Raw genomic sequence first — 27,258 nt, 5'->3', positions numbered from 1 at the left:
GGAAGCAAGTTTGTACATGTGCATCCGCCCGAGTGAGACCAGACATACACAACCTCTAGCCAAAACCAAATATCAGTCAGCCATATCCCATATTTCACTCTCGAATAGCAGATGGAAAAAAATTAACAATTCACGAATTAAACACCAATCCTCTATGTATTCTTATAGTAGCTCTACACTGTGTGCTGCCACCTCCTTAGAAGACACTGTTGTACAAAATACTGCTGCTCTCCATGTGTAATTATTATTAACTTATGTTACTATAAAATGCACTGTTGACAAAAGGATATACTCTTAATGAAACTGAAGATATCAGAGTTACACATCTTATCTCATTTGGAAAGTCGCTGCTGGTGTCAGTCCGTGGACGCAATAAAAATTATAATATTATTACACCTGAAAAATCTGTCTACATCTGTGCATAAAAAAACTGGAGAAGTGCGGGTAGGATTCGTACTGCGGGTGTTCCATACAAACTTAATTATGCATATACACTCTTGCTCATAAATTAAGGATAATGCTGATACAACGCTCTGGTGGGTGGTTTACGGGCTTAAATCACCTCGGGGTGTGACCATGCGGTGCATTTGACCTGTGGTCGTCACACGGTGGCGCTCGCAGCAGTCCACATACGCAAAGGTGTGTTTGTGCATGTCAGAGTACGGTGCAGCGAGTAGGTGTGCAGACGTTTTCGAACGTGCTAATGGTGACTGTGTGTTGAAAATGGCTCAAAGAACACATATCGATGACGTTATGAGGGGTAGAATACTAGGTCGACTGGAGGATGGTCAAACACAACAGTTCTACATCTACATCTACATCCATACTCCTCAAGCCACCTGACGGTATGTGGCGGAGGTTACCTTGAGTACCTCTACCGGTTCTCCCTTCTATTCCAGTCTCGTATTGCTCGTGGAAAGAAGGATTGTCGGTATGCCTCTGTGTGGGCTCTAATCTCTCTGATTTTATCCTCATGGTTTCTTCGCGAGATATACGTAGGAGGGAGCAATGTACTGCTTGACTCCTCGGTGAAGGTATGTTCTCGAAACTTCAACAAAAGCCCGTACCGGGCTACTGAGCGTCTCTCCTGCAGAGTCTTCCACTGTAGTTTATCTATCATCTCCGTAACGCTTTCGCGATTACTAAATGATCATGTAACGAAGCGCGCTGCTCTCCGTTGGATCTTCTCTCTCTCTTCTATCAACGCTATCTGGTGCGGATCTCACACTGGTGAGCAGTAATCAAGCAGTGGGCGAACAAGCGCACTGTAACCTACTTCCTTTGTTTTCGGATTGCATTTCCTTAGGATTTTTCCAATGAATCTCAGTCTGGCATCTGCTTTGCCGACGATCAACTTTATATGATCATTCCATTTTAAATCACTCCTAATGTGTACTCCCAGATAATTTATGGAATTAACTGCTTCCAGTTGTTGACCTGCTGTATTGTAGCTAAATGGTATAGGATCTTTCTTTCTATGTATTCGCAGCACATTACACTTGTCTACATTGAGAGGCCAACCGGAGTGGCCGTGCGGTTCTAGGCGCTACAGTCTGGAACCGAGCGACCGCTACGGTCGCAGGTTCGAATCCTGCCACGGGCATGGATGTGTGTGATGTCCTTAGGTTAGTTAGGTTTAATTAGTTCTAAGTTCTAGGCGACTGATGACCTCAGAAGTTAAGTCGCACAGTGCTCACAGCCATTTGAACCATCTACATTGAGATTCAATTGCCATTCCCTGCACCATGCGTCAATTCGCCGCAGATCCTCCTGCATTTCAGTACAATTTTCCATTGTTACAACATCTCGATATACCACAGCATCATCCGCAAAAAGCCTCAGTGAACTTCCGATGTCATCCACAAGGTCATTTATGTGTATTGTGAATAGCAACGGTCCTACGACACTCCCCTGCGGCACACCTGAAATCACTCTTACTTCGGAAGACTTCTCTCCATTGAGAATGACGTGCTGCGTTCTTTTTTCTAGGAACTCTTCAATCCAATCACACAATTGGTCTGATAGTCCATATTCTCTTACTTTGTTCATTAAACGACTGTGGGGAACTGTATCGAACGCCTTGCGGAAGTCAAGAAACACGGCATCTACCTGGGAACCCGTGTCTATGGCCCTCTGAGTCTCGTGGACGAATAGCGCGAGCTGGGTTTCACACGATCGTCTTTTTCGAAACCCATGCTGATTCCTACAGAGTAGATTTCTAGTTTCCAGAAAAGTCATTATACTCGAACATAATACGTGTTCCAAAATTCTACAACTGATCGACGTTAGAGATATAGGTCTTTAGTTCTGCACATCTGTTCGACGTCCCTTCTTGAAAACGGGGATGACCTGTGCCCTTTTCCAATCCTTTGGAACGCTACGCTCTTCTAGAGACCTACGGTACACCGCTGAAAGAAGGGGGGTAATTCCTTCGCGTACTCTGTGTAAAATCGAACTGGTATCCCATCAGGTCCAGCGGCCTTTCCTCTTTTGAGCGATTTTAATTGTTTCTCTATCCCTCTGTCGTCTATTTCGATATCTACCATTTTGTCATCTGTGCGACAATCTAGAGAAGGAACTACAGTGCAGTCTTCCTCTGTGAAACAGATTTGGAAAAAGACATTTAGTATTTCCGCCTTTAGTCTGTCATCCTCTGTTTCAGTACCATTTGTTTCACAGCGTGTCTAGACATTTTGTTTCGATCCACCTACCGCTTTGACATAAGACCAAAATTTCTTAGGATTTTCTGCCAAGTCAGTACATAGAACTTTACTTTCGAATGCATTGAACACCTCTCGCATAGCCCTCCTCACATTACATTTCGCTTCGCGTGATTTTTGTTTGTCGGCAAGGCGTTGGCTATGTTTATGTTTGCTGTGAAGTTCCCTTTGCTTCCGCAGCATGTGCCCTCGTAGCATGGGCCCTCCGTGTGCTACAAAGTGTGATCTCAAGATTATGGCAACGGTTCCGGCAGACAGGAAACGTGTCCAGGCGCTACAGTACTAGACGTCCACAGTGAACAACACCACAAGAAGACCGATATCTCACCATCAGTGCCCGCAGACGCCCACGGAATACTGAAGCTAGCCTTGCTCAGGACCTTATCGCAGCCACTGGAACAGTTGTCTCCAGACACACAGTCTACAGACGACTGAACAGACATGTTTTATTCGCTCAGAGACCGGCAAGGTGCATTCCACTGACCCCTGGTCACAGGAGAGCACGTAAAGCCTGGTGTCAAGAAAACAGTACATGGTCATTGGAACAGTGGTCCCAGGTTACGTAAACAGATGAGTCCAGGTATAGTCTGAACAGTGATTCTCACCGGGTTTTCATGTGAGGTGAACCAGGAACCAGATACCAACCCCTTAATGTCCGTGAAAGGGACCTGTATGGAGGTCGTGGTTTGATGGTGTGGGGTGGGATTATGATTGGTGCACGTACACCCCTGCACGTCTTTGACAGAGGAACTGTAATAGGTCAGGTATATCGTAACGTCATTTTGCACGTCTTCAAACCCCTAGGACACTTCAGGAGCTCCGACAGGCACAGGTGCAAGAATGGAAGGCTACACCCCAGCAGCTGCTCGACCACCTGATCCAGAGTATGCTAACCCGTTGTGAGGCCTGTGTACGTGTGCATGGTGATCATATACCATACTGATGTCGGGGTACATGCGCAGGACACAGTGGCGTTTTGTAGCACATGTGTTTCGGGGCGGTTTTCTTAACTTATCACCAATACCGTGGACTTACAGATCTGTGTCATGTGTGTTCCCTATGTGCCTATGCTGTGAGCGTCAGTTTTGTGTAGTGCCACGTTGTGTGGCACCACATTCTGCAATATCCTTAATTTATGAGCATGAGTGTAGATAACAATAATCATCATTTCTTGTGGCTCAATGACCTAGTGCAAGTGTTTCTATTGTGCGCCGCTTCAGCGACTTACGTATCCCTAAACTATCGCAGTTTTCCAATCGGTGAAATGGGACCTACAGCTTAACGTAGAAACCGAACCACATGTTGTTTCTGGCCAATCGTCACATCGTTGACAGGTGAAGGCTAGGCTGAAACGATCCAAAAATCCGTGATCCGAACGAGACTATCAGGTGACTTATTAATTTCAAGACACATACTTTTGCGCTAGACCACCAGGTCCAACATGTATAGGTTCTGATGAGTGAGTTTGCAAGTCTCAAAATATGTGACACATACGACGGTATCTTTTGATTTCATTGACTTACAAGTGCAAATTTTTCACACCAACAGGGGACTGTATATCGCAGTACGCGACATAATTTTTAACTTTTTACCCACATAAGTTACAGAGGAAAAGAGGTCTTAACAGACAGACAGACAGATGGACAACAAAGTGAGACTATAAGGATTCCTTATTTACCGACCGACCTAAACAAGCTTGGTAAGAAGTTGCTGCTGAGTCCCTGCTGCAGTGTACTGGCAAACAAACTGTATAGTTAAGAAACTGTTTCAGTCTGCAAATAATGCGGAATGCATAGAAAAAATGTGATAATAAGGTAAGAGCAATCCAAGGGACCTCACTTTGAACAGGATTTTCCATATAATCACAGACAGAAATGCCCCATTGCAGAAGGGCGGCTATTAAGTGGTCAACAATCATTTATTGCAACCTAGGACTTTTTCAGACATGCACCAATAATTTCTTTAACAATATCAGCTTTGTGGCAATTAATGGCACTGCGGTACTTGTACCTTGGTTAGCCAAGCTTTCGACAGTAAATAATGCATAACATCACTTCTCGAGGAGCAACTGTGGATAGTAATTTATAGGTTTCTAGGTTTTACTGTCCAGATTAAACAAAGACTTTGAGCTAATTTAGCAACTAACTGCACTCTTTAGTATAACAGGGGCAAGGTAGATTAAACGCCGGCATTTTCGTGCATTCGCCACTGACTGACTGCTGTCTCGTAGTCATGGCTCCACAACGTTGCATTTTCGAACTACCGCAATTTGGTAAATATTGCTCAAATACACGTTCCTAAACCTGCCCTAACCTTATTTTCACTTTCTTTCCTAAGGCAGTACACTGTGATCCTGGTGCTAAGCCACTTCTACTTCCCACAAGTGACGGTGATATGACGTACATTTGCATTTGTGACGGCTCCAACGATGTACGGGACGATGATGCCTGATATATTGGCGAAGGTGTTGACGAAGCCGACGATAGTGCCAGCGTAGTTGGGCGCTATGGCCTGCATGTTCATGTAGATGCCGGTGCAGTGAGAGGCCATGCAGAAGCCGCTCACTGCCAGCATCGCCACGATGGCGGCCGAGTCGCAGCCCACCAGCGCCACCAACACCAGCGCCACCGCGGGAACCAGCAGACCTGTGTGCAAGAGGGCGCTGTATCCGGCTCCGCTCTTCTGCCATCTACGAGACACAGCATGCAGCGTTACAAAAAAAATGAACTGGCTGTATGAATGATTACTTAAGAGTACACTGTAGATGATCCTTTCATAGTTACTTCATTCATCACCATTACTCTCAACTGCTAAATTACACTACTGGCCATTACAATTGCTACACCAAGAAGAAATGTAGATTATAAACGAGTATTCATTGGAGAAATATATTATACTACAACTAACATGTGATTACATTTTCACGCAATTTGGGTGCATAGATCCTGAGAAATCAGTACCCAGAATAACCACCTCTGGCCGTAATAACGGCCTTGATACGCCTGGGCATTGAGTCAAACAGAGCTTGGATGGCGGGTACGGGTACACCTGCCCATGCGGCTAACACGATACCACAGTTCATCAAGAGTAGTGACTGGCGTATTGTGACGAGCCAGTTGCTCGGCCACCAATGACTAGATGTTTTCGGTTGGTGAGACATCTAGAGAATGTGCTGGCCAGGGCACCAGTAGAACATTTTCTGTATCCAGAAAGGCCCGTACAGGACCTGCAACATAGGGTCGTGCATTATCCAGCTGAAATGTAGGGTCTCGCAGGGATCGAAAGAAGGGTAGAGCCACTTGCCGTAACACATCTGAAATGTAACGTCCACTGTTCAATGCGAACAAGAGGTGACCGAGACGAGTAACCAATGGCACCCTATATCATCACGCCGGGTGATACGCCAGTATGGCGATAATGAATACACGCTTCCAACGTGCGTTCATCGTGATGTCGCCAAACACGGATGCGACCATCATGATGCTGTAAACAGAACCTGGATTCATCCGAAGAAATGACGTTTTGCCATTCGTGCACCCAGGTTCGTCGTTGAGTACACCATCGCAGGCGTTCCTGTCTGTGATACAGCGTCAAGGGTAACCGCAGCCATGGTCTCCGAGCTGACAGTGCATGCTGCTGCTAACGCCGTCGAACTGATCGTGCAGATGGTTGTTATCTTGCAAACGTCCCCAGTTGTTGACTCAGGGATCGAGACGTGGCTGCACGATCCGTTATAGCCATGCGTATGAGATGCCTGTCATCTCGACTGCTAGTGATACGAGGCCGTTGGGATCCAGTGCGGCGTTCCGTATTACCCTCCTGAACCCCACCGATTCCATATTCTACTAACAGTCATTGGATCTCGACCAACGCGAGCACCAATGTCGCGATACGATAAACCGCAATCGCGATAGGCTACAATCCAACCTTTCTCAAAGTCGGGAACGTGATGATACGCATTTCTCCTCCTTACACGAGGCATCACAACCTCGTTTCACCAGGCAACGCCGGTGAACTGCATTTTGTATATGAGAAATCGGTCGGAAACCTTCCTCATGTCAGCACGTTGCAGGTGTCGCCATCGGCGCCAACCTTGTGTGAATGCTCTGAAAAGCTAATCATTTGCATATCACAGCATCTTCTTCCTGTCGGTTAAATTTAGCGTCTGTAGCAGGTCATCTTCGCGGTGTAGCAATTTTAATGGCCAGTAGTGTACAAACTCCTCTACCGAAAAAATTTAGCTTTCGATGTAAAGAGGTACAAGGCTATCCTGACATAACCAGTGCACAGTGGAACTGTCATACTAAATCTTCAGCTGCGGTTTTAAAAACTCCATCTTCCGTCAAACACAAAGTATTTTTTTTCTTTACCCAAGCAAGTTTCGACACCTGTGTGTCATCTTGATTAGATCTCGTTTTGTTTCTGTAAGATACTAGATTGTTACATAAATTCGCAGCGTTTTTCAGTGAGTTTAATAAACACAACTGATACACTTATCCCCCAGAACATTGTGACCGCCTATCTAATAGCCAGTATATCCACCTTTGGAATGGATGACAGCGGCGATGCGTCATGGCATGGAAGCAATGAAGCTTTGTTAGGTCGCCAGAGGGACTTGGCACCACATCTGCGCACACAAGTCACCTAATTCCCATAAATTCTGGGGACGGGTCGATGAGCTCTGACGCCAGCTTCAATACAATACAGATCTGTTCAATTGGGTTCAGATCTGGCGAGTTGGGGGACCAGCACATCAAATGGAACTCGCCACTGTGTTCCTCGAACCACTCCACCACATTGCTGGCCTCATGACATGGCACAGTATCTTGTTCAAAAATGCCACTGCCGCTGGGAAACCTGATCTTCATGAAGGTTGTACGTAATCTGCAACCAGTGTACGATACTCCTTGGCCATTATGGTGCGTTGCACGAGTTCCACTTGACCCATGAAAGGCCACGTAAATGTTCACCAGAGCATAGTGGTGCCGCCGCCAACTTTTCTCCAACCCGCAGTACAGGTGTCAAGGAACTGTTCCTCTGGAAGACGACGGATTCGCGCCCTCCCATCGACATGACGAAGAAGCTATTGGGATTCATCAGACCATGCAACCTTCTGCCACTGCGCCAACGTCCAATTTCGATGGTCACGTGCCCATTTCAGTCGTAGTTGCCGATGTCGTGGTGTTGACACTGACGTGAGCACGGTTCGTCGGCTGCGGAGGCCCATCGTTAGGACTGTTCGATGCGCTGTGTGTTCGGACACAATTTTACTCTGCCCATCATTAAAGTCTGATCTTAGTTTTGCCACAGTACACCACCTATCCCGTCTTACCAGTCTGTCCAGCTTACGACGTCCGACATCTGTAACAAGGTGTGGCCACCCAACCCCACGACATCTGGACCTGATTTCACCACGCATGTTGAAGACGCCCACCACAGCACTCCTCAAACACTCGACAAGTCGTGCAGTTTCCGAGCCTCCAGGCCGTCACAATCTACCGTACTCAAACTCAGATAGATGACGTGCCTTCGTCGTTCTACACACGGCAGCCCGCTCATAGATGCTTCATGCACCGTGCATGTGTCTGACCAGCAGTCATACATCCCAGGTGACGCTGCTATCGCTTGGACGGGTTTATATCAATAGTAGGTCGGTAGTCATGATGTTCCGGCTAATTAGTGTGCACGTAACAGAGACTTTAGTCATCAATAGCACATTCTCCTTCACTATTTACAACAGTCTGCCAACGCTAGGTAACTTCTCGATTCCACGACTGTAGAATCACACGGTTTTGAAGTGAAGAACTCGACGAGCCATGTTCGGTGCACATTTTCGTCTCGAAAGGAAATTCCTTGAAAGTAGTTCGACAGAGGGCGGAAAAGGTGGAAATCTGAGGGCGAAATCTGGGTGCGAAACGACTTCCCAACTCCATTCCTGTATAAAGCTTTTTGTCAGTCTATCTGAATGCGAGCGGGCGTTATTGTGGAGCAGCATCACCTTCCTGGTCGTTGTTCTTGGATTGCATCTGCGAGACGTCTCAGTTGCTGACAATATATGTCAGCAGTGCTGCTTACACCTCAGGGAGGCAATTCTTAGTACACCACACTGTCGCTGTTCCATCAAATCCGTAGCATTACCTTTCTGGCTGAGCTCAGGTTTTGTATGGGGAGCTGCTGCTTTGTTTGGGCTCAACCATTCCATTACTTTTCTTATGTTAGCATAAAGACACCGTTTCTCGTCACCAGTAACGATACAGTATATGAATGGTCGATGTTGCTCATGACCCAGTTGATGACGAGCAAGCAGTGATGCACATATGGCCACCCACTGATTTTTGTGATTTTTGGCTTAGAGCCTGCAGTAGCCACGCACCCGATTTTTGGGCCTTCCCCATTGCATGCAAATATCGCATGATTGTGAAATAACCACAGTTCATCACATTTGCCAGTTCTCAAGTTCGCTGACGTCGGTCATTGTAGATTGATATACACTCCTGGAAATTGAAATAAGAACACCGTGAATTCATTGTCCCAGGAAGGGGAAACTTTATTGACACATTCCTGGGGTCAGATACATCACATGATCACACTGACAGAACCACAGGCACATAGACACAGGCAACAGAGCATGCACAATGTCGGCACTAGTACAGTGTATATCCACCTTTCGCAGCAATGCAGGCTGCTATTCTCCCATGGAGACGATCGTAGAGATGCTGGATGTAGTCCTGTGGAACGGCTTGCCATGCCATTTCCACCTGGCGCCTCAGTTGGACCAGCGTTCGTGCTGGACGTGCAGACCGCGTGAGACGACGCTTCATCCAGTCCCAAACATGCTCAATGGGGAACAGATCCGGAGATCTTGCTGGCCAGGGTACTTGACTTAAACCTTCTAGAGCACGTTGGATGGCACGGGATACGTGCGGACGTGCATTGTCCTGTTGGAACAGCAAGTTCCCTTGCCGGTCTAGGAATGGTAGAACGATGGGTTCGATGACGGTTTGGATGTACCGTGCACTATTCAGTGTCCCCTCGACGATCACCAGTGGTGTACGGCCAGTGTAGGAGATCGCTCCCCACACCATGATGCCGGGTGTTGGCCCTGTGTGCCTCGGTCGTATGCAGTCCTGATTGTGGCGCTCACCTGCACGGCGCCAAACACGCATACGACCATCATTGGCACCAAGGCAGAAGCGACTCTCATCGCTGAAGACGACACGTCTCCATTCGTCCCTCCATTCACGCCTGTCGCGACACCACTGGAGGCGGGCTGCACGATGTTGGGGCGTGAGCGGAAGACGGCCTAACGGTGTGCGGGACCGTAGCCCAGCTTCATGGAGACGGTTGCGAATGGTCCTCGCCGATACCCCAGGAGCAACAGTGTCCCTAATTTGCTGGGAAGTGGCGGTGCGGTCCCCTACGGCACTGCGTAGGATCCTACGGTCTTGGCGTGCATCCGTGCGTCGCTGCGGTCCGGACCCAGGTCGACGGGCACGTGCACCTTCCGCCGACCACTGGCGACAACATCGATGTACTGTGGAGACCTTACGCCCCACGTGTTGAGCAATTCGGCGGTACGTCCACCTGGCCTCCCGCATGCCCACTATACGCCCTCGCTCAAAGTCCGTCAACTGCACATACGGTTCACGTCCACGCTGTCGCGGCATGCTACCAGTGTTAAAGACTGCGATGGAGCTCCGTATGCCACGGCAAACTGGCTGACACTGACGGCGGCGGTGCACAAATGCTGCGCAGCTAGTGCCATTCGACGGCCAACACCGCGGTTCCTGGTGTGTCCGCTGTGCCGTGCGTGTGATCATTGCTTGTACACCCCTCTCGCAGTGTCCGGAGCAAGTATGGTGGGTCTGACACACCGGTGTCATTGTGTTCTTGTTTCCATTTCCAGGAGTGTAGAAACCATTCGGATCGCATCTCCAGAAATTATGAGCGCCACTTTCATAGAGTGCAACCTACGTTTTCAGGGCCTGCAGTCGCTGGGTAAAAATGTTAATGCATAAAGGCACGTATTCGTGCCGACGATTCTTGGTGCATCCCCCGAAGACTTATCCAAGCGCTGAACAATTCCCGCGTAGCGAAGCAATTGTAGGAAGGCAACATTTTACAGTTAATGTATTTGGACAAGGAAGCGATCTGAAGTGGAATGATCACATAAAACAAATAGTGGGAAAAGCAGGCGCCAGGTTGAGATTCATAGGAAGAATTCTAAGAAAATGTGACTCATCGACGAAAGAAGTAGCTTACAAAACGCTTGTTCGTCCGATTCTTGAGTATTGCTCATCAGTATGGGACCCTTACCAGGTTGGATTAATAGAAGAGATAGACATGATCCAGCGAAAAGCAGCGCGATTCGTCATGGGGACATTTAGTCAGCGCGAGAGCGTTACGGAGATGCTGAACAAGCTCCAGTGGCGGACACTTCAAGAAAGGCGTTACGCAATACGGAGAGGTTTATTATCGAAATTACGAGAGAGCACATTCCGGGAAGAGATGGGCAACATATTACTACCGCCCACATATATCTCGCGTAATGATCACAACGAAAAGATCCGAGAAATTAGAGCAAATACGGAGACTTACAAGCAGTCGTTCTTGCCACGCACAATTCGTGAATGGAACAGGGAAGGGGGGATCAGATAGTGGTACAATAAGTACCCTCCGCCACACACCGTAAGGTGGCTCGCGGAGTATAGATGTAGATGTAGATGAACTTATGCGCTTATCGTCAGAAAGGTATCTAATTCCATGGGTTACACCACTTCTGCAGCCGCATTTCATTTTCATTCCAAACCAACAAGTTCAGAAAACAAAAAATATACCTTATCGTCTGTGAACAAGTAGTTCATTAGCAATAAGGTTGTAAGATTATGGCAAACACTGATTAACATATCACGATATAAACTCGAATAACCGTTGTTTTCTGTGGTTCATTCGCGTTCAAGAAGTTAATAACCGTGCAAAGAATGGAAGCGTCTTTTGTTTCTGTTGTAAAAAGAACCACCACAAATTCATTTGCACCAAAACTGAAAGTTGTGTCTCACACATAGCTCCCGCAAATTCTACCTCGGTTGACAATGTGCTCCAGTGTATTTGAGTTTGAAATACACTTACGGAAAAAAATCACAATACCAAGAAGGGGTTGTGCGACATAAAACAAAGTTGGTAGTCGTGTTTCTGTATCTGATACATGATGTCTATTCAAATTTCGCACCAGTCACGTAAAGAGGCGCTAGTAGCCCTATTATGAGAATGCAAGTCAGGTTTGCTTTAAATATGCTTTGTAATGGTCGTGAGCGTAAGTTGCATTTAGACGTGGTGGTCGTCAAGACTGCCTTTAAGGTGATAAAGACGCCATTATCAACACCTCACAGAGTTTGATTGGAGTCGTGTAATATGGCTACGAGAAGTTGGATGTTCCATCTTCGATTCTGCAGACAGACTTGGCCGGAATGTAGCCACTGTACATCACTGCTGGTAGCGGTGCTCACGAGAATGCACGGTCTCAAGAAAACTGGACTCCGGACGACCACTTGGCACTACCGAGAGGGTATTCGACGTATGGCTCTGACGCATCGTGCTGCATCTGCAGCAGCAGTTTGAGCCGCAGTTAGCACCACAGTTACCCAACGAACTGTTACCAAACGGTTACGTCAAGGACAGTTTCGAGACAGACGCCCTGTAGCGTGCTTTCCACTGACCCCAATCCACCGCCATTTGGGACTTCAGTGGTGTCAAGCGAGAGCTCGTTGGAGGGCAGGGTGGTGGTGTGTCGTATTTTCTGACGGAAGCCGAATCTGCTTCGGTATCAGTGATGTCAGTGCATTGGTTCCAAGGAGAGTAGTTGAGGGCCTGCAACCAACCTCTGTGCATGCTGGACACACGGGACTACACCAGGAGTAATGGTCTGGAGCGCAATTTCGTATGACAGCAGGAGCACTCCCGTGGTTATCCCATGCACCCTGCCCGCGTATTTGTAACAGTCTGGCGATTCAGCCTGTTGTGCTGCCATTCATGAACAACATTCCATGCGGTGTTTTCCAGCAGAATGACGCTCCTCCGCATACCGCTTTTGTAACCCATCATGACCTACAGAGTGAGGACACGTTGTCCTGGTGTTCTTGATCACCAGATCAGTTTCCAGTCGAGCACATACGAGACATCATCGGACGACAACTCCAGCGTCATCCACAAACAGCATTGACCGTCCCTGTATTGACGGACCAAGTGTAGCAGGCACGGAACTCCATCCCACAAACTGATATCTGACGTATCTACAGCACAATTCGTGCACTTTTGGAAGCTTGCGTTCAACATTCTGGCGGTCGCACCGTTTACTAAGGCACATTTGCAATGGCTTATCTCGCGCATTGTTGTTGCAGTGTTTATCAGTTTAATTATCACTTTAATATGTTACCTAGACAAATGTATTCCCGAAATTTCATTACTCTACATTAATTATTTTTTGGTGACTCGATTTTTTTTTTCGTCAATGTGTATTCAAACCGCACGTATACGCATCATAGAACGTAAAGATTTGAGCAAGTTGACCGCTGTGTTTGGATGATGGCAGTCAACCCAGTTTTATCAGAAAACCATTGAGTGACAGTCTGAAGTTAAAAACATTGTATTAACTGCTGACAGTCCACGCCTTCGGGAATTATTACTTGAGATCAGATTCAGGTCGTGCTGTTGCATTAAACCTGTGAAGACTGTATAACAGTCAACAAATCTCTCTTACTGCCCTCCGGAGTACACATTCCTTCCCGCAACACTTAACATTTCTTTAAGATCCAAAAATACTGAGAAAGACACGAAAATTACAGTTAAATGATCCTAGACACGAACTGGATCTTCATATCGAATCATTTGTACCCTCAGACCAGTATTGTAAAATAGCTCAGTACGATACCCCAATATCTATTTCTCCATCATTCGTTTTAAGATCTTAGGAGAACGATTAAATATTTATCAACCGTTAATGTAAATGTAGAAGCTACTCAACAGCGTATTTAACCACTTTGGAGATGCCTCCTAAAGCTTCTGCAACCTAGACTCTATAGGAATAAATCCGGATGAAGATCTTCCTATAAGGCTAAGACATTCTGTACTACTGGAAGAATTTCACACATCTTACGCCCTAGAAGGCCAACGAGGCGTTTTTCACCCACTGCGGCAGCAAATACCCTTCGTACCTAACAATATTTCATTTAATATACGGGTTTTGTATCACTGGAAAAAAGATCTGAGAAGAACAGTATCAAGAACTGACATACTCGTAAAAATTTTCTGGTGAAACCGACATTTCGGCCACGGTTACAGTAGCCTTCTTCTAGGTCTCCCAGTAGCAGTAAAATACTGTTGGTGAAACCAACGTTCTGGCCACACTTTCTGTGGTCTTCTTCTAGGTCTACAGGTAGACACTGGTGGGTACTGTAACCGTGACTGAAACGTAATAGGTTTTTTAAAAAATGTCGTGGTACCATACCCATGATATTGTTATGTCAGCTGTCTCGGGCCACGGAAGCCTACGCAATTGGAGTATCAAGTGAGTCTACGAAGTGCAGGTGTCAGACAATATTAAAAAGAGCATGGAGAAATGGTCACACCACAGCAACCAGAAGGTATCTTTTATATGCCCCACAACTTGCAGACAAAGTACAGATGGGAAAATGTTAAATGGTGCATTGTTTTCTACGGACCTTCACACGAAGAGAATGACCCCTCATTCAGTTATCTATTTGAGATCGGCGTTAATCTCCTAACAGAAATACAATACTAATGAGATTTCGTCTACACCCTAACGTATTTCTCTGGTATCGTATCATTAATACTGGAAGAGAATAATTTATGATTACTACAGAAAGTACCATTTATCGAGTCCAGCGATTTCCTTTTGGACGCCACTCAGGGGGACCCGACACATGCCGCTTAGAGTTTCCGAAAGTTGCTGCTCTTGTATATTAAAACACTTGGCTGCAAAAAGTGAAGACGTGAAAGACGTGAATACTGTTTTTATTTACTGTTATCTCACGTACTTTCTGTCTATGGCGAAATAGGCTACAAGTTCTTCGAAGGTCATAGAAATATAGACAGGAGAAGCTCGAGACGGATATCACGAGCTGTGACCCTCACCACTGCTGATGGACGAGCTGTCACCAGGCCTGTGCAGATGGTCATAACTTGATAAACCAGGGAGGGAAGGACATCGCGGATTTTGTGTTTGAAGTAAACATTATCTCTGATGCTAGTTTGCATTCTTTCACATGCATTAAAGTTAGTGTTGGTAGAGAAAGTGGCACATGTTACGTATTCCTCTGTGTTATATACCAACATATACTATGATGTGAATCATATATGAGTAATTATTAACATAACAGTACGTAATATTAAATTGTCAGTATCCATGTATACGTGCTTGCATTTCAAATGGCATTCTTATTTAACTTAACAAGCGAATAGATTTCCATACGAAGTAAATATGGTGTAGTGGTTGCTGAAGGACATGGTACGGGAATGAATTATGAAAGTGCGGCGTTGAAAGACATAAAATATCTTTATGTGACGAGCTGCAGCCATATTGTTTTTCAAGAGTTCAAATTTCCGAGGTACTGCCATCTTTTAGTGATTCAAGAAAGAACCAGTGACCGGTGTGGTAATAGTGATAGACTTGATATCTACAATCAAAATCAGCTGCAAAGCTATACTTTTAATAGCTTTTGGATGATGTGATATGTAAATGTTTTGGTGTTCCAGACTTCAGCAGCGCCAACCCAGTGAAGTATGAAATAATACTTCTCCTTCATATGTTGCGTAACTATTTTCCATCAATACCCCGGACCACTACGCTACCTGCAACTGCAGCTAATCCCCGAAGTTGCCAAACCTTTACCCCACACCACAACACTTCCTGCTTGGAATGGGCTTAAGGTGCAGTAAGCTTGCTTTCCTGTGTAATCGTTGCTCCCTGTGACTTTGTGTGTGTTTGTTTTACGGTTGTGGGAGTTATTATTTTATTTATTGTTACCGTTATTCGTTGTTACCCTTATTCGTTGTTTCCGTTTTTCTTGTTTCCGTAAGCTCAAGAACCACCGAAACCTAATAACCCTGGAAAAATAACTTGCAGAGGATGCGATTCGTCATCATGTTTATGATTATTATCGCAGGAAGAAACACCCGACGCTCAGGAAGTTACTGGTCACACTGAAAGAATGAAGACTTTTCCAAGGCAGTCGTACATCCTTGTCCACGGTTTTGCGCAGTCTTGGCTTTCACTATGGACTTTCCTGTGGCCGTAAGCTGTTTGAGTCGGAGGCTATATCTGCACGGCAATGCTGATTTTTTGAGGGACATCCATAGCAAATATCAACGAAGCGGCATGGCTAGACGAAACATAGATCAGTTTTTTTCGCGTTGTCAAGTAGTGCTGGACAGAGGACGCAGCTAAAGTAACAAAGGCAATGCCATCTGGCAAAGGGAGCAGACCTATTCTACTTCATGCAGGCACCACGTAAGATTGTCTCTCAAACAGTCTCCTGCTTTTTAAAACAAGGAAAACATGAGATTATCCCGAAAAAATTAACCACGTTAGATTTACAAAGTGGTTCGAAGATTCACTCATACTAGATCTTGGAAAACTGTCAGCAGTTTTGCTAGACAGTGCTCCTTACCACTCAGTTGTTATTAATGAGATACGTACCATGGCAAATCGAAAGGATCATTGATTGGCTTCGGTGTAATAACGTCGATATAAGTGATCATCTTAAAGAGGTGGAACTTATGGGAAAAACATTTCTCCAAATCTTCACGAAATCGACGAACTGGTATGCAGTCATTAGGCTACAGCCTTATCACTGCCTTTTCAACTCAACAGAGTTCACATAGGCCGAAATTAAAGGTTGCTTTCCAAGGAATAATAATAAATTTACCCTTTCTGCAGTCGAAGCACTCACAAGAGAAGCTGTCAGGAGCGTCGCTACTGAAAATTGGTAGACAGCCGTCAAGCGTACGCAGAGAATCATGGAAAGAGCATGGCAGAATGAAGCTCTGTTAGAAAATTCAGTTGAGGAGATGATAATTTAAGTAAATGAAAACAGTGATAGTGACAGCTACGGCGACACTTCAAGAATCCTCCACAGCGATGACAGTGGAGATTTTCCATTATCCCCGTAGAAATGGAGCACAGGCGAATCCAGTTACACGTCTGGCGTGCGTAGTTTACATCTGTAAGCAATACGTAACAAAATTATATCGTCGTAAGCTTTGCAATTTTAATAAGAAGGCCTTAATAGCAACTAATTCCAGAGGAAGTTCATATCAGGAATTTAGTATTCATCACCCAAAATAAATATTACTGTTTACAATATAACTTCTGTAATACAGAGACCCTGTTATTTGTAGCGCTTTTGTTCGTTCTACACAGTAGAGGTTGGCCTGTTCAAGGTACGTTTTCCCACCATCATAAATAAACTTAATCTTATTTTCCGTTGCGTTAGAATTAAGTAGGCGAATCAGAAAAATTAATAACAGTTTCATTACAAACCTACAACGATCTTTTTCTCGTGTCGAAACTGTACAGGCGCCCGATTGGTAAATGACGCGAGAGCGGACAGTTGTGCGTCACATTTAAGTCAAATTATTTCGCATTAGAGATCTCCGACAGAGTTCTGGTTTCGAATCTATGATGATATGATGTATTCTTAAGAGTTCATTCGCATAATGTGTTCACCTAACTTCAATAAAGAGAGTTTCCCGCATGTCTTGCGCTTTCATAAATTGTCATATCGTCTTTGTTGCCGCAATTAAACTAAAATCAAAACTATTATAACGCTTCCAGAACATATTGATGCAGTTTCCATAGTCATAAAGTAAATAGTTTGCCTGACAGCCCGAGTGAATGACATTCAAGATTACGCCTGTGTTCCGTGCGGTACGTGGGAAATCTGTTCGGCGTCTCCACGTGCTCTTTCCGAAGTGTCAATTCTAAAGGAATTTTGGACAGACTATAGCCGTAAGGGGAACACTTTTCAGTCTTTTTCACACTTTCGCATTACAATAGAAGGTTCATTAAATTTTCTTATTCCGTTTTTAATTATAGAACTCAATTGATGTTCGTTGCGGTCTTTTCCCAAAACTTCAAAAATTACTCTGGAGAAGTAAGGTTTTTCAAATCGTGAAAAACTTTTCCAAAATACATCATAGTGATGTGTCTAGGAACAAATATTCTCGATAAAAATTAATAGTGTTGCATTTTAGAAAATCTTGTAAATACTGCACTTAATAGCCTATGTTTGCGTCAATAGTGTACTACACAGCAATAACTAATAAGTAAAATCAGATTAATAAGAAGTATTCCCACCAAACTAATAAGGAGTGTTATAAAAGGCCATTTACAGGTCAGAAACATTTTGAAATAGAAGCTATTGGAAACTAACACAAATTTCAATCTTCAAGACAGTGAAAGCTGTTAACAGTACAAAAACTCAGTTTATTTGCAAATGTCGGTGTTCCATAGTAGAGCACTTTCTTCCGTTTCACGGTGCAACATGTCGAACGACGAAGGAAGCATGGCTCAAACGTCCAAACCTTATGCAACTAGTTTTAAAAATATACAGAATTTTACTCACCATAAAACTCTGTAACAAATAGCTTTAATTTATTATACAGCACTTAAATATGTAGAACTCGTAATATTTACAAATGCTACATATCCCACAACAAAAAACAGTATAAAATGCCGGAAATTGCTTATGGTGGTGTCCAATGCGCATTTCTTCATGTTATAGTAAAAATCAGTCACTAGACCGGAACAACGACAACGAAACACCATGTGTTCCTAGGTATAATATCCTCAAGGTGCAACACTCTTTCCTACTGTTATTCCAAGTGGTCATGTATGCAGATCATCCTTCCGCTTCTATTATTATTATTATTATTATTATTATTATTATTCTTTCTTTCTTTTCTCAGATGTTATGTCTGGTCAAAAATGGAAAGCGACGCGGATATTGATCAAGCGTGACTTCCTTTTAACTGTACAGTATATGTTATATCGCATTTAGGAACTTTCGGGTGATTGAACATGTATCAATAATTACGGATTTCTGTAGTTGTATATATACGTTTGGATGTAGCTGTATTGCATTGATGTACTGGTGGATATTGTGTGGTATGACTCTTCTAGTTGATAGTGTAATTGGTATAATGTCACCTTTATCCTGATGCCACATGTCCTTGACTTCCTCAGCCAGTTGGATGTATTTTTCAATTTTTTCTCCTGTTTTCTTTTGTATATTTGTTGTATTGGGTATGGATATTTCGATTAGTTGTGTTAATTTCTTCTTTTTATTGGTGAGTATGATGTCAGATTTTGTTATGTGGTGTTGTTTTATCTGTTGTAATGGTTCTGTTCCAGTATAATTTGTATTCATCATTCTCCAGTACATTTTGTGGTGCATACTTGTATGTGGGAACGTGTTGTTTTATAAGTTTATGTTGTAAGGCAAGCTGTTGATATATTATTTTTGCTACATTGTCATGTCTTCTGGGGTATTCTGTATTTGCTAGTATTGTACATCCGCTTGTGATATGATCTACTGTTTCTATTTGTTGTTTGCAAAGTCTGCATTTATCTGTTGTGGTATTGGGATCTGTAATAATATGCTTGCTGTAATATCTGGTGTTTATTGTTTGATCCTGTATTGCAATCATGAATCCTTCCATCTCACTGTATATATTGCCTTTTCTTAGCCATGTGCTGGATGCGTCTTGATCGATGTGTGGCTGTGTTAGATGATACAGGTGCTTGCCATGTAGTGTTTTCTTTCTCCAATTTACTTTCTTCGTATCTGTTGATGTTATGTGATCTAAAGGGTTGTAGAAGTGTTTATGAAATTGCAGTGGTGTAGCCGATGTATTTATATGAGTGATTGCTTTGTGTATTTTGCTAGTTTCTGCTCGTTCTAGAAAAAATTTTCTTAAATTGTTTACATGTCCATAATGTAGGTTTTTTATGTCGATAAATCCCCTTCCTCCTTCCTTTCTGCTTAATGTGAATCTTTCTGTTGCTGAATGTATGTGATGTACTTTATATTTGTGGCATTGTGATCGTGTAAATGTATTGAGTGCTTCTAGGTCTGTGTTACTCCATTTCGCTACTCCAAATGAGTAGGTCAATACTGGTATAGCATAAGTATTTATAGCTTCTGTCTTGTTTCTTGCTGTCAATTCTGTTTTCAGTATTTTTGTTAGTCTTTGTCTCTATTTTTCTTTTAGTTCTTCTTTAATATTTGTATTATCTATTCCTATTTTTTGTCTGTATCCTCAATATTTATAGGCATCTGTTTTCTCTATCGCTTGTATGCAGTCGCTGTGGTTATCCAATATGTAATCTTCTTGTTTAGTGTGTTTTCCCTTGACTATGCTATTTTTCTTACATTTGTCTGTTTCAAAAGCCATATTTATATCAGTGCTGAATACTTCTGTTGTCTTGAATAATTGGTTGAGTTGTTAATTTGTTGCTGCCAGTAGTTTTAGATCCTCCATGTATAGCAAATGTGTGATTTTGTGTTTGGAATGTTCCAGCAATATTGCATCCATAATTTGTATTATTTAGCATGTTGGATAGTGGGTTCAGAGCAAGGCAGAACCATAAAGGACTTAATGAGTTTCCTTGGTATATTCCATGCTTAAACTGTATTGGCTGTGATGTGATATTATTTGAATTTGTTTGTATATTAAGTGCGGTTTTCCAATTTTTCATTACTATGTTTAGGAACTGTATCAATTTAGGATCTACTTTGTATGTTTCCAATCTTTGTAGTAACCATGAGTGGGGTACACTATCAAAAGCTTTTTGGTAATCAATGTATGCGTAGTGTAGAGACCTTTGTTTAGTTTTAGCTTGATATGTCACCTCTGCATCTATTATCAGTTGCTCTTTACATCCTCGTGCTCCTTTGCAACAGTCTTTTTCTTCTTCATTTATAATTTTGTTCTGTGTTGTATGTGTTATTAATTTCTGTGTAATGACTGAAGTTAATATTTTGTATATTGTTGGTAGGCATGTTATGTGGTGATATTTAGCTGGGTTTGCTGTGTCTGCTTGATCTTTAGGTTTCAGATACGTTATTCCATGTGTAAGTGTATCAGGGAATGAGTATAGGTCTGTAATGTAACTGTTAAATAATTTAGTTTGATGTGAATGTGTTGAGGTGAACTTCTTTAGCTAGAAATTTGCTATTTTATCTTTTCCAGGGGCTTTCCAATTGTGAGTAGAATTAATTGCTTGCGTGACCTCATGATGCAAAATTATCACTTCAGGCATTTGTGGTATCATCTTGTATGTGTCTGTTTCTGCTTGTATCCACCGTGCATGCCTGTTATGTTGTACCGGGTTTGACCATATGTTGCACCAGAGGTGTTCCATGTCTGTTATGTTTGGTGGGTTGTCTATTTTAATGTGTGTGTTATCTATTGTCTGGTAAAATTTCTTTTGGTTTGTGTTGAATGTTTGGTTTTGTATCCTTCTATTTTCACTTTTTTTGTATTTTCTAAGTCGTTTGGCCAATGCTTGTAATTTCTGCTTCTTTTCATCTAATTGCTCTATCGCTTCTTGTTGTGAGATTTTACCTAACCTTTTTCGTTTTTTTCTGACATTTCATTTCTTATTAATTGTGTTAGCTGTCCAATGTCTTTTCTCAGTTTTTCTATTCTGATCTGTAGCCTGTGTTGCCATGCTGGTTTTGTGGGTTTCTTCTGTGTGTTGGTTGGTTCTGATCTCTGCCTAGTGTGTATATTTAGTGTAGTGAGTGCTCCTATATAAACCAGTAGTGGTAACTCTTCCATAGTTGTGTTTTCGTTTATTTTGTTGTGTATGATTGTGTTGCTAGTTTTTATTGTTGTTTCGACTTGTGGGTTATTTGGCGATCTATGCAAGAATGGTCTAATGTCTGTATTTGTGTCTTTGTATTCTATATATGTTAGCTGAAATTTTTCTTCTGTATCCAACATGTGTCACTTCGTGTTCTATTTGTGCTTGTTCTGGTGGCTCGTTTTCCTCTGATTGTTTAATTGATGCGTGTTGGTCTTTGTTTGTTTGCTCTGGGATGTTTGAGTCCATTACTGTATTTTCTTCTTCTTCTGATTGCACATTATTTTGTTCCAGTATTTGTTGTACTAGTTGTTTGATGTTTTCTAATTCTGACTGGGGTATCCTGTTATTTTTTATTATTACATGGACCTGATCAGCTAGTCGTTCTTCTGTTAAAAATTTTATTTCTGGGTATCTGGTAATAAATGTGTATATTTGTGATCTGTATCCAGTTGTGTTGGTTCCTAGGTTTGTTGCTTGGTGATAACAGAACACGAGGTGTCGATTAACTTCATCGGACCATCTCATCCTCTGTCTTTGTTTTCCTTCTAGGGTGGTTGCAGGAAGCATATCCTGCAAAACACCTCTATTCGGATTTAAATCATTTTCCAGTTCGCTAGCAGTGTCGTTACCATTGTGGGTGGGCATAGGGTTCAAGCGTCGTCCCCGACCATGACGGCGCTTGTCCGAGGCTTCTTTAGTTCTGTCCTGAACCAACTAATCACACTAAAAGTGGGTTAGCCCTATTAGTGGTTTGTTCTTTCGTCGCCTTTTACGACTGGCAGAACATACCGGAGGCCTATTCTTATTATTCTTATTATTTTTTCTTTCTTTTCTCAGAGGTTATGTCTGGTCAAAAATGGAAAGTGTCACGGATCTTGATCAAGCGTGACTTCCTTTTAAGTGTACAGTATATGTTATATTGCATTTAGGAACTTTTGGGAGATTGAACATGTATCAATAATTATGGATTTCTGTAGTTGTATATATACGTTTGGATGTAGCTATTTTGCATTGATGTACTGGTGGATATTGTGTGGTATGACTCCTGTAGTTGATAGTGTAATTGGTATAATGTCAACCTTATCCTGATGCCACATGTCCTTGACTTCCTCAGCTAGTTGGGTGTATTTTTCAATTTTTTCTCCTGTTATCTTTTGTATATTTGTTGTATTGGATTTGGATATTTCGATTAGTTGTGTTAATTTCTTCTTTTTTATTGGTGAGTATGATGTCAGGTTTGTTATGTGGTGTTGTTTTATCTGTTATAATGGTTCTGTTCCAGTATAATTTGTATTCATCATTCTCCAGTACATTTTGTGGTGCATACTTGTATGTGGGAACGTGTTGTTTTACAAGTTTATGTTGTAAGGCAAGCTATTGATATATTATTTTTGCTACATTGTCATGTCTTCTGGGGTATTCTGCATTTGCTAGTATTGTACATCCGCTTGTGATGTGATCTACTGTTTCTATTTGTTGTTTGCAAAGTTTGCATTTATCTGTTGTGGTATTGGGATCTTTAATAATATGCTTGCTGTAATATCTGGTGTTTATTGTTTGATCCTGTACTGCAATCATGAATCCTTCCATCTCACTGTATATATTGCCTTTTCTTAGCCATGTGCTGGATGCGTCTTGATCGATGTGTGGCTGTGTTGTTGCTTGCCATGTAGTGTTTCCTTTCTCCAATTTACTTTCTTCGTATCTGTTGATGTTATGTGATCTAAAGGGTTGTAGAAGTGTTTATGAAATTGCAGTGGTGTAGCCGATGTATTTATATGAGTGATTGCTTTGTGTATTTTGCTAGTTTCTGCTCGTTCTAGAAAAAATTTTCTTAAATTGTCTACATGTCCATAATGTAGGTTTTTTATGTCGATAAATCCCCTTCCTCCTTCCTTTCTGCTTAATGTGAATCTTTCTGTTGCTGAATGTATGTGATGTACTCTATATTTGTGGCATTGTGATCGTGTAAGTGTATTGAGTGCTTCTAGGTCTGTGTTACTCCATTTCACTACTCCAAATGAGTAGGTCAACACTGGTATAGCATAAGTATTTATAGCTTTTGTCTTGTTTCTAGCTGTCAATTCTGTTTTCAGTATTTTTGTTAGTCTTTGTCTCTATTTTTCTTTTAGTTCTTCTTTAATATTTATATTATCTATTCCTATTTTTTGTCTGTATCCTCAATATTTATAGGCATCTGTTTTCTCTATCGCTTGTATGCAGTCGCTGTGGTTATCCAATATGTAATCTTCTTGTTTAGTGTGTTTTCCCTTGACTATGCTATTTTTCTTACATTTGTCTGTTTCAAAAGCCATATTTATATAATTGCTGAATACTTCTGTTATCTTTAGTAATTGGTTGAGTTGTTGATTTGTTGCTGCCAGTAGTTTTAGATCCTCCTGTATAGCAAATGTGTGATTTTGTGTTGGTATGTTCCAGTAATATTGTATCCATAATTTGTATTATTTAGCATGTTGGATAGTGGGTTCTGAGCAAGGCAGAACCAGAAAGGACTTAATGAGTCTCCTTGGTATATTCCACACTTAATCTGTATTGGCTGTGATGTGATATTATTTGAATTTGTTTGTATATTAAGTGTGGTTTTCCAATTTTTCATTACTATGTTTAGGAACTGTATCAATTTAGGATCTACTTTGTATGTTTCCAATCTTTGTAGTAACCATGAGTGGGGTACACTATCAAAAGCTTTTTGGTAATCAATGTATGCGTAGTGTAGAGACCTTTGTTTAGTTCTAGCTTGATATGTCACCTCTGCATCTATTATCAGTTGCTCTTTACATCCTCGTGCTCCTTTGCAACAGTCTTTTTCTTCTTCATTTATAATTTTGGTCTGTGTTGTATGTGTTATTAATTTCTGTGTAATGACTGAAGTTAATATTTTGTATATTGTTGGTAGGCATGTTATGGGGCGATATTTAGCTGGGTTTGCTGTGTCTGGTTGATCTTTAGGTTTCAGATAAGTTATTCCATGTGTAAGTGTATCAGGGAATGTGTATAGGTCTGCAATGTAACTGTTAAATAATTTAGTTTGATGTGAATGTGCTGAGGTGAACTTCTTTAGCCAGAAATTTGCTATTTTGTCTTTTCCAGGGGCTTTCCAATTGTGAGTAGAATTAATTGCTTGGGTGACTTCATGTTGCATAATTATCATTTCAGGCATTTGTGGTATCATCTTGTATGTGTCTGTTTCTGCTTGTATCCACCGTGCATGCCTGTTATGTTGTACCGGGTTTGACCATATGTTGCTCCAGAAGTGTTCCATGTCTGTTATGTTTGGTGGGTTGTCTATTTTAATGTGTGTGTTATCTATTGTCTGGTAAAATTTCTTTTGGTTTGTGTTGAATGTTTGGTTTTGTATCCTTCTATTTTCACTTTTTTTGTATTTTCTAAGTCGTTTGGCCAATGCTTGTAATTCTGCTTCTTTTCATCTAATTGCTCTATCGCTTCTTGTTGTGAGATTTTACCTAACCTTTTTCGTTTTTTTTCTGACATTTCATTTCTTATGAATTGTGTTAGCTGTCCGATGTCTTTTCTCAGTTTTTCTATTCTGATTTGTAGCCTGTGTTGCCATGCTGGTTTTGTGGGTTTCTTCTGTGTGTTGGTTGGTTCTGATATCTGCCTAGTGTGTATATTTAGTAGTGAGTGCTCCTATATAAACCAGTAGTTGTAACTCTTCCATAGTTGTGTTTTCATTTATTTTGTTGTGTATGATTGTGTTGATAGTTTTTATTGTTGTTTCGACTTGTGGGTTATTTGGCGGTCTATGCAAGAATGGTCTAATGTCTGTATTTGTGTCTTTGTATTCTATATATGTCAGCTGAAATTTCTCTTCTATATCTGACATGTGTGTCACTTCGGGTTCTATTTGTGCTTGTTCTGGTGGCTGTCTTAAGATTTCGTTTTCCTCTGATTGTTTATTTGATGCGTGTTGGTCTTTGTTTGTTTGCTCTGGGATGTTTGAGTCCATTACTGTATTTTCTTCTTCTTCTGATTGCACATTATTTTGTTCCAGTATTTGTTGTACTAGTTGTTTGATGTTTTCTAATTCTGACTGGGGTATCCTGTTATTTTTTATTATTACATGGACCTGATCAGCTAGTCGTTCTTCTGTTAAAAATTTTATTTCTGGGTATCTGGTAATAAATGTGTATATTTGTGATCTGTATCCAGTTGTGTTGGTTCCTAGGTTTGTTGCTTGGTAATAACAGAACATGAGGTGTCGATTAACCTCATCTGACCATCTCATCCTCTGTCTTTGTTTTCCTTTTAGGGTGGTTGCAGGAAGCATATCCCGCAAAACACCTATTATTATTATTAATAGTATTATAATCATAACGATAGTTAATTAAAAATGGGATGTAAAAGGATTTTTTCTTTACTGCCGTAATCCAATGTAAGAAACGGCCTAAGGCCTTAATCTAACGAAATTAAGTGAATCAATAGCCACTATGTCCCCTCAGTCAGTTACCGAAAGACAGTTTGAAGCCCAGGAATTCCCGAGAGCATTGTGGACAGTAAAATAATGAATAAAAATATAATTATTCAGGGCTGCTCCACTACACAGCGTCACTTTCGGTAAAAAGGAAATTAGATAAAAATTCTAGTAAAAAGGCTCTAAGCACAAAAAATAGGTACATTTCATAAACTTACCTATTCCGTTTATGATACGGAATCCACACATTTTTGACACGTAGTCCTTCCGGAAAATAAGGTCAATCAACCAGCCAAACAGCAAATTACCAGCTGCGCCAGTGATGTGAGGAACAGAAGATAGGATGCCATTCTGTGCAAAACACAAGGACCATTTTTACAATGCGCTCGGGGCTATAAACAATTAGTTAGATTAGTCCCAATGGCTGTCGCATCTACGAGTATTTATCTACAATACAGACACTCCACGACTTTAATGGAAGCTAAGTCTGAAAATGAGCTACCAGAGGTCGAAATACTTCGTTAACTAATAAAATTGTCAGTGGATGATATATGACATTAAAATACTTAAATGAAATTTCTTTAATCCAAAATATCACGTACATTATTGACAGTTTCTTTCTGGATATAAAATCATATATTTTCTGTGAAATCTAAGAGACTGTTACATATAAGAAGTGAGTAAATTACTCAAATTAGGGACTTAATCTTGGCGAAGAAGTGTTGTGTATCTGCAGTTCAATAGATTTGGATGTATAGAAAATCTGTTTTCCAAACAGTTATCTCCCCTTCTATAGTACAAAAGGATCAGAAAATATAGCTCCGTATTAAATCCATGAAATCAGGTTTAATTGTCTGGAAAAAGTTACAGTCCTATGAGAAAGATTGTAACATTTTTCTTTTGGCTGCATTAAGGGGATACGGAATCACCTATCCCCGCAATGTTAATATATGCCTACTATAGGGAACATTTTCTCACAAACTACTGGAGACAGAGAGGTAAAAATTTTACTGTATGTGCATTCATATGTTACAACAATACTGAAACAACAGTTTATTGTCAAAGTATTTTCTTACAGAGATATTGTACATTTATTTTTAAGTAAATTTTTTCCATCGCTTTTTACTAGACTATCACCCCTAAGTCTTTTGTAAATCAAGTAATTAAAAAATCGTTGTTTCAGTATGTAATAGGGA

General features: G+C 41.8%; 1 protein-coding gene across 1 annotated transcript in view; it reads right to left on the bottom strand.

Annotated features, from left to right (window-relative positions):
• Positions 1-27,258, bottom strand: part of LOC126175620 (sialin-like) — a 97,887-nt gene that overhangs the window by 12,509 nt on the left and 58,120 nt on the right. Inside the window, exons 7-8 of the mRNA XM_049922504.1 lie at positions 26,281-26,413; positions 5,124-5,365 (exon numbers count right to left, since the gene is read on the bottom strand). Of these exons, the coding sequence (XP_049778461.1) occupies positions 5,124-5,365; positions 26,281-26,413 (375 nt within the window). The remainder of the gene's footprint in view (positions 1-5,123; positions 5,366-26,280; positions 26,414-27,258) is intronic.

The sequence above is a fragment of the Schistocerca cancellata genome, chromosome 3, assembly GCF_023864275.1.
Source record: "Schistocerca cancellata isolate TAMUIC-IGC-003103 chromosome 3, iqSchCanc2.1, whole genome shotgun sequence".
Lineage (NCBI taxonomy): Eukaryota > Metazoa > Arthropoda > Insecta > Orthoptera > Acrididae > Schistocerca > Schistocerca cancellata.
This window is presented reverse-complemented; position numbering and strand designations above follow the sequence as displayed.